Raw genomic sequence first — 7,002 nt, 5'->3', positions numbered from 1 at the left:
GACCAGAATCACTCTTAGATACTTCAGTTGTTCTTCCTCAGCATCGCAGAAAATCAAGGTATCATCTGCATATTGCAAGTGTGTGACTTCTAGTCTCTCAGTACCTTCTCTGGCCACATCAAAACCCCTTATCCATCCTCTCAAGTTAGCAGCTTTTATCATGTTGTTTAAACCCTCCATAGTGATCAGGAATAAAAAAGGTGACAAGGGATCCCCTTGTCTGAGACCCCTTTGGGTTTGAAAGAAACCTGCAGGGTTACCATTGATGAGTACTGAGAATCTTACAGTTGATATGCAAAACTTTATCCAGTTCAACCATTTCTGCCCAAAACCTATCAGGTTCAACATCTTCATTAAGTATTTCCAGTTAACATGGTCATAAGCTTTCTCTATATCCAACTTACAAAGGACACCTGGCTTCTTTTGGTTATTTCTGGAGTCAACTGCTTCATTTGCAATCAAAACTGCATCCATTATTTGTCTCCCTTTAACAAAAGCCATTTGTTGTGAGTCTACCAACTTGTCCACCACCCTTTTCAGCCTCTCAGTTAGAACTTTGGAGATAAGTTTGTAGATGCTACCAATTAGACTAATTGGCCTGAAGTCCTGCAACTCCTTGGCACCTTTCTTTTTGCTTATAAGAGCTATAAAAGTTGCATTGAAACTCTTCTCAAAAACTTCATGTTCATAGAAGTTTTGAAAGGTGTCCATGATGTCTTGCTTTACCACATCCCAACATTTAATAAAAAACCCCATAGTAAAACCATCTGGACCTGCTGCTTTGTCAACAGCACATAACTTCAGACATCTCAACACTTCACTTTCCTCAACTTTCATCATGTTGTTTAAACCCTCCATAGTGATCAGGAATAAAAAAGGTGACAAGGGATCCCCTTGTCTGAGACCCCTTTGGGTTTGAAAGAAACCTGCAGGGTTACCATTGATGAGTACTGAGAATCTTACAGTTGATATGCAAAACTTTATCCAGTTCAACCATTTCTGCCCAAAACCTATCAGGTTCAACATCTTCATTAAGTATTTCCAGTTAACATGGTCATAAGCTTTCTCTATATCCAACTTACAAAGGACACCTGGCTTCTATTTCTGGAGTCAACTGCTTCATTTGCAATCAAAACTGCATCCATTATTTGTCTCCCTTTAACAAAAGCCATTTGTTGTGAGTCTACCAACTTGTCCACCACCCTTTTCAGCCTCTCAGTAAGAACTTTGGAGATAAGTTTGTAGATGCTACCAATTAGACTAATTGGCCTGAAGTCCTGCAACTCCTTGGCACCTTTCTTTTTGGGTATAAGAGCTATAAAAGTTGCATTGAAACTCTTCTCAAAAACTTCATGTTCATAGAAGTTTTGAAAGGTGTCCATGATGTCTTGCTTTACCACATCCCAACATTTAATAAAAAACCCCATAGTAAAACCATCTGGACCTGCTGCTTTGTCAACAGCACATAACTTCAGACATCTCAGCACTTCACTTTCCTCAAAGTTGCTTTGTAGAGCTTGATTATCTTCTTCTGTTAGGACAGGACATTGCACATTTATGTACTCAGGTCTCCACTGAGATGATTCCTTATACAACCTTTTATTTTCAACAATTTCCCCTTTAATTCTGCTTGGCTCTTGATTCAGTTCTCCATGTATCATAAGCTGATCAATGTTGTTGTATCTCCTATGTGCATTTGCTATCTTGTGAAAGAATTTAGTATTCTTATCACCTTCCTTCAGCCATAGAGCCCTTGATTTTTGTCTCCAGGAGATCTCCTCCTTTTTTATCAACTCTTCATATTTCAACATCAATTCAGATTTTTTGGCAGACTCCTCATTAGTAAGGATTCTGTCTTCCCTCTCAGCTTCTAGATCAGCACCCCTTGTTCTTACTGTACACTTCTTCTTCTCAGATATGTGTCTTGTTACATTAAAATCACCACAAATAGCCCATGGTCCTTCCATTAGTCCTCTGACTGCACTCACCTCTTCCCACACTATTCTTCTTTCCTTGTAACAGTTTGGGGCATACACTCCTGTGATGTGGCATTTAAAATCTTGGAGTTGAGATTCAAATTTACATGTGATGGAGTATGCCCCTATTTCTAAGATTTCCCCCTTCCAAGCTCTCTCATCAGTCATCCCACGTCATCAAGATCTCCCCTCTTGTCCCACTGGATTCCAGATATGCTTGTCTGATCCACCTTCCTCCCCAGACCTGCTTGGTTAATCTACGACATTGCCTTCCAGTTTTGTTTCTTGAAGGTATATGATGTCTGCCTTCCACCCCCATATCATGCTATTTACTAGCCTCCTCTTCTCTAAATTATTAAGTCCCCTAACATTCCAAGATACTAGTTTAAAATTCATCAAGTACTAGCACTTGCACTCCTCCCCTTTCCTCTGTTCCCTGTACTTTTAAATTTGACATCAAAACATACCAAGTTTTTTAATTCTTGTACACCTTTTTAGTCTTAGTTTTTTTAATTTCACTGCACGATTCCAGTTTTCTTGCTTGTCTGCAACTGTCTATTTGCATCAGAAGTTCTGTGGCTTCCTCTTCATGACCTTGGAAATCAATCCCAAAAATTTTCCCCAATTTAATGAGATTTTGCTGCACCCAATTAGATGCTTCTTTTTCCTTGCCCCGAGTTATGAGTTGTTGCTGCACCATTAGAGGCTCTACATCATCAACCTCCCAGTTGACTAACTCTGTTTCAGAATTTCGAGTAGTAACCCCAATGTTGATTCGATCATCCCCACCCACATCAAAATTCCTTTCCAGTTGACTATCAGCCTCTTCTCCCACTATCTGCGACTCCTTTTCCCCCCATTAACTCAATTGATTTCTCCGCTACCGTCGCGTGCGAACTTCTCTTCTCGGGTAACTGAGAATTGTCGTTCATGGCCACTTGAGCTGTTATGTCTTCGATAAAGTCAAAGGTGCTCTGGACTACCGTTATGTCCTCTTGAAAATTATTAGCAATTACCAGGCCTGCCACATCTGGGCCTTCAATCTGTAACTTGGAATTAGGCCCAACTTGGTGATCCACCTCCAGAGTCTCATTTAAAAAACTCACGTGCCCCTCACATGCTTTAGATTTAACTTTCTCTGACGTTGTCACGTGCTGAGAGAGTAGCAAATCCCTAGTTTGATGGGATCTCCTTGCATCATCACCTACGACCTCCTCTAAAATCCCTTGGGTACCTACGACCTCCTCTAAAATCCTTTGGGTAGACTTCTGAACTGGATAATAGGTTTCATCTTCCCCCTTATCATTTTCCGGCGATGATTCAAATCTTGGCAAGTATTCCGGCCAGATTGGAAGGTGGAATTTAGTGCCTTTGCGCGAGACCTCCACCTCTCTTGGGATACTGCTACCATCGTTAGCTACCAGGATCCTAGCCCACTTCATATGATTTTTTAGCTCTGTTTCCTCTTCTGTAGCCAACCAGCCTCCACAGATTTCTCCTATCTCTTGGAAAACCTTCTTTGACCAAAGATGTAGGGGGATCCCCACAACCCTAATCCATGTTTCTTTAACAAGTGCATATTTAGGAGTACAACCTGTTGTTGGTTTCCACCATTCCAGATTAAAATTACAAGACTTCCAACGCCACTGCTCATTAATGGTTTGTTCTGCCATGTTTCTGTTTGGGAACTCAAACAAAAACTTCTCATCATTCAGTTCGTAAATGTTGATTCCAAAGGCTTTCTTCCAACTAGTTGATGACCATCTTCTTATGTCTGCTAAAGTTGTCCTCTCCTTGGGCTTCTCACTGCAATACCCAACTAAGCATCTAGATAACAGATCACCCTCCTGGGTACTTATTTTATCTAGAACTTCCATCTTACCCATAATGCTTTTGACCTCTGCACTGCGTAGGTTCCTGGATTGCCATTTACTATCTCGTATAGCATTAGCATATAGATAATCAGCAACCACCCTTGTATTGGGTATTTTCTCCTTTCCCTTCTTGCATTTAATGAATCTGTCAATCTTCAATGCAACATCCAACCACCCCGCATTCGATGCTAACTCAGGAATAATTAGGCCTGACCTTCCCCCTCTATATATTGTTATGATGCTTATGAACCTCCCATGTATATTATGTTTTCTCGTGCAAAAATGCACTGCCTCTTTCTCAGCTAATTTCCACCTCCTTATCTCCTTCTTTTTCTCTTTGGATGCTTCTCTTAGACAGAGACAGATCCATTCCAACACCATTCTACTCATGGACGATCTGTGCATCATCCTTCTGCTTCTCTCTACCCATTCGTACCATTCAGCTTTCTCAGTTTCCCATCTGGTGATATCAAAAGACTTGAAACCAGCATTGAAATAGATTCGATTTTCCTCCATCCTACTAGTGGGTGATTTATCAATAATCATAGTGGGTGATTATTGTTGGCTATTAAAAAAAAGGGTGATTCCGGTGGAGGATGCCGGAAAAGATGGGTTCCTCTCTCCTAAGAAGTAGGAGAGAGAAAGAGTATTGGGAACTGTGTCTGGGAGTGTTTTTTTTTCATGAGTGCACGTAATCTTGTAATTATATTTGTATTTGGAAGCTTGTAATAGTATATAATCATAAACATTTATTTATTAAGGGAACATGGACTATGGTTTGATCGTTTGATAACATTGTATAAGAGTTGAGGAAGTTTTGATAATTTTCACAAAGGGGTTTCAATTAGGGTGGGCATAAATATCGGTCAAAAAAGGTGCACCGAAAAACCGAAATTTTATTAACTAAATTTAAAATTATATTTTAATTTTATTAATTATATATTTTAAATTTTAACCCCAAAAACATATTAATTTTTTGATCCACCCATGACCCAATTTCAAAACAAAAGAAAACTTTGGAGCAAGCAGCAACCATCGCTCATCAGGTGGCTTTGCAATGCTGCACTGCTGATTATTTTCATTTTATTTTTTATTTGCACCGAAAAACCTTTTTAAAAACACCGAACCAAACTGAACCGAAATATTATGGTTTGTTATTTGGTGCACACTTTTTCAAAACCAAACACCGAACCAAAATTTGATAAAACCGAACTGAAGAACCAAACGCCCACCCCTAGTTTCAATGGTTATGGAAACATACAACTTTTTATTTGAAATTGGTAACTATTGTATATATTTATATAAGTGGACAAAACAGTACATGAGTTTTACTGAAACCATATGTACAGATGTAATCCTATAGCTATACTGATGTACGTTTACATCGAGTCTATAACATCAATGATAGTAGCACTAGAGTATCATATGAATTTATTTGCTTACAACAAAAACATAATAGCAACAGATAATTCAATTGGGAGATGGAAAAAATTCAAAGTTTGGTTGATCTATTATATAGGCAAAATGCACCATATTACATTTCTGATTTGTCGAGATGGCGTGAAAGTAGGAATGACATATTTACCGTCTGTTGAGAATGCAATTAAGTAATAAAAGTATGCTCTCTCTAACAGTTTAAGCTTTTAGATGAGATGATCACACTCTTCAACATGGTATTAGATCAGGTAGAGGTCTTGAGTTCGAATCTCACCGCCACCCGTATCAAAATGAATTTTCACGTGTTTGGCCCATGAAAAAAATTAGGCCCCCACGTGTGGGGGCGTGTTGACAATACAATTAACAATAAAAGTGCGCTCTCTTTAACAACTTAAACTTTTAGATGAGATGGTCACACATTTCAACACAGTCAAGTCAAATCATATTTTCTGTGCCTGCTAGTGAGAGGAGAATCAGATTTTGCTTACCAGTCTATTTGATTCCTAAGGCGCCTAGGAAGGTTTGTTTCTTCACGTGGTTGGCTTCAAGGGGAATGATCTTGACAACAACGAGCTTAAGGAAGGGGAGGATTACCTATGTTAGATGGTGCTACATGTGTATTGTGTAGATGTTTGGGAGAAGATCATCTCTTGTTGCATTGCCACCTCGCTACATTGTTATGGTCGCTGGTCCTAAATTGGTTTGGGATAATATGGGTGGTGCTGGTGCCGTGTAATATTGAAGGAGGTGTTGTATGGTTAGGCCTTCGGGAGGAGGAAGAGAAGACGGCGGTTTGGATGTCGCTCCATCAACCATTATGTGGGTTCTTTGGAGAGAGAAACATGAGAGCATCTGAAGAAGTTGCTAGATTCTTTTTAGTTGCAAAATACTCTCTTATTTCTAAATTCTTTTTGGTGCACCTATCTACGTGAATAGAGGATTGGTGCTCTTGTGTAGAGAACCTTATTTTGTTGTAGGTTCTCTGTTTTTTAGTATACCACTTGGCTTGTATGTGATTTTCCCATCATTTATAAAATAATTTACCTTATAAATTATGAAAAAAGAAGAAGAGATTGTCTGCTGATCCTATATGTATTTTTTCTTTAACAGGTTGATGAGAATAATCGATTAAGAACAGAACTTCAAAAGAAGATTCTAGAAGTTGAAAAATATGTAAGTAAAATTCATATCGGTTGTTACCTCATAGTCCAAAGTTGTCTTCTACTTTACATCTTATGGTTCCGGAGCATTGTACATTCTGAATATCATTGTTTTGACCATCTATTATCTTCTTTTGCCCTTTTGCTTGTAGCTTTCACCAGAATCCATTTTTTTGTTTGTTACTGCTAATGCAAATCATTTCTTTTGTATCACTTCTACATTATTATATATGTAGGTGTGATGGTTGGCAAATATATGCCCTTTTCTAGACTTGCACATGCTTGATGACATTATCTATGTTCCACACCTATATTTGATCGTAGGGGGATAACGGGTGATATAACGTACTTTTACTTTAAGGTAGCAGTTCATTAGGTGGACCATCTAGCTTCACTCTAGGTTGAATAATTCTTCAACTGTGAAAATGCAGAAGGTAGTATGATTATACAGTCAGGCATACATGGTTGTACCAACAATTCCGAGACTATAAATTTAAGCTTGTGACCAGATTTTTTTTTTGAAACAGGTAACTTTGTATATTTCTACAACAGTAC

At 38.6% G+C, this 7,002-nt stretch overlaps 2 protein-coding genes across 5 annotated transcripts in view; one reads left to right on the top strand and one right to left on the bottom strand.

The window, feature by feature from the left end:
- The window catches only part of LOC102580611 (uncharacterized), a 36,027-nt gene that overhangs the window by 8,645 nt on the left and 20,380 nt on the right, over positions 1–7,002 (top strand). For all 3 annotated transcript variants that reach the window (XM_006346864.2, XM_006346865.2, XM_006346863.2), the window contains exon 3: positions 6,398–6,460. In XM_006346864.2, the coding sequence (XP_006346926.1) occupies positions 6,398–6,460 (63 nt within the window). The remainder of the gene's footprint in view (positions 1–6,397; positions 6,461–7,002) is intronic.
- Positions 2,170–3,845, bottom strand: LOC107060579 (uncharacterized). Of its 2 annotated transcripts, none has more exons than XM_015308602.1 (2): positions 3,211–3,845; positions 2,170–3,180 (listed from the first exon to the last, which is right to left on the bottom strand). In XM_015308602.1, the coding sequence occupies exons 1-2, from the start codon at positions 3,647–3,649 to the stop codon at positions 2,795–2,797; spliced, it is 825 nt and encodes a 274-aa protein (XP_015164088.1). In that variant the 5' UTR covers positions 3,650–3,845; the 3' UTR covers positions 2,170–2,794. The 2 variants fall into 2 exon arrangements, with proteins under 2 accessions (XP_015164088.1, XP_015164087.1); XM_015308601.1 differs by having other exon boundaries at positions 2,170–3,187; positions 3,218–3,845.

This window comes from Solanum tuberosum, unplaced genomic scaffold (assembly GCF_000226075.1).
Source record: "Solanum tuberosum cultivar DM 1-3 516 R44 unplaced genomic scaffold, SolTub_3.0 scf00085, whole genome shotgun sequence".
Lineage (NCBI taxonomy): Eukaryota > Viridiplantae > Streptophyta > Magnoliopsida > Solanales > Solanaceae > Solanum > Solanum tuberosum.
The sequence above is the reverse complement of the archived record's forward strand: the minus strand, read 5'-3'. Positions and strand labels throughout refer to the sequence as shown.

What these genes read in the sequence shown, in the direction of transcription:
- LOC107060579 (XM_015308602.1), bottom strand. Translation starts at nt 3,649, where the DNA reads ATGGCAGAACAAACCATTAATGAGCAGTGGCGTTGGAAGTCTTGTAAT. An exon ending in GATTTTAGAGGAGGTCGTAG is followed by an intron (nt 3,181 to 3,210) that starts GTACCCAAGGGA and finishes AGGAGGTCGTAG; the next exon opens with GTGATGATGCAAGGAGATCC.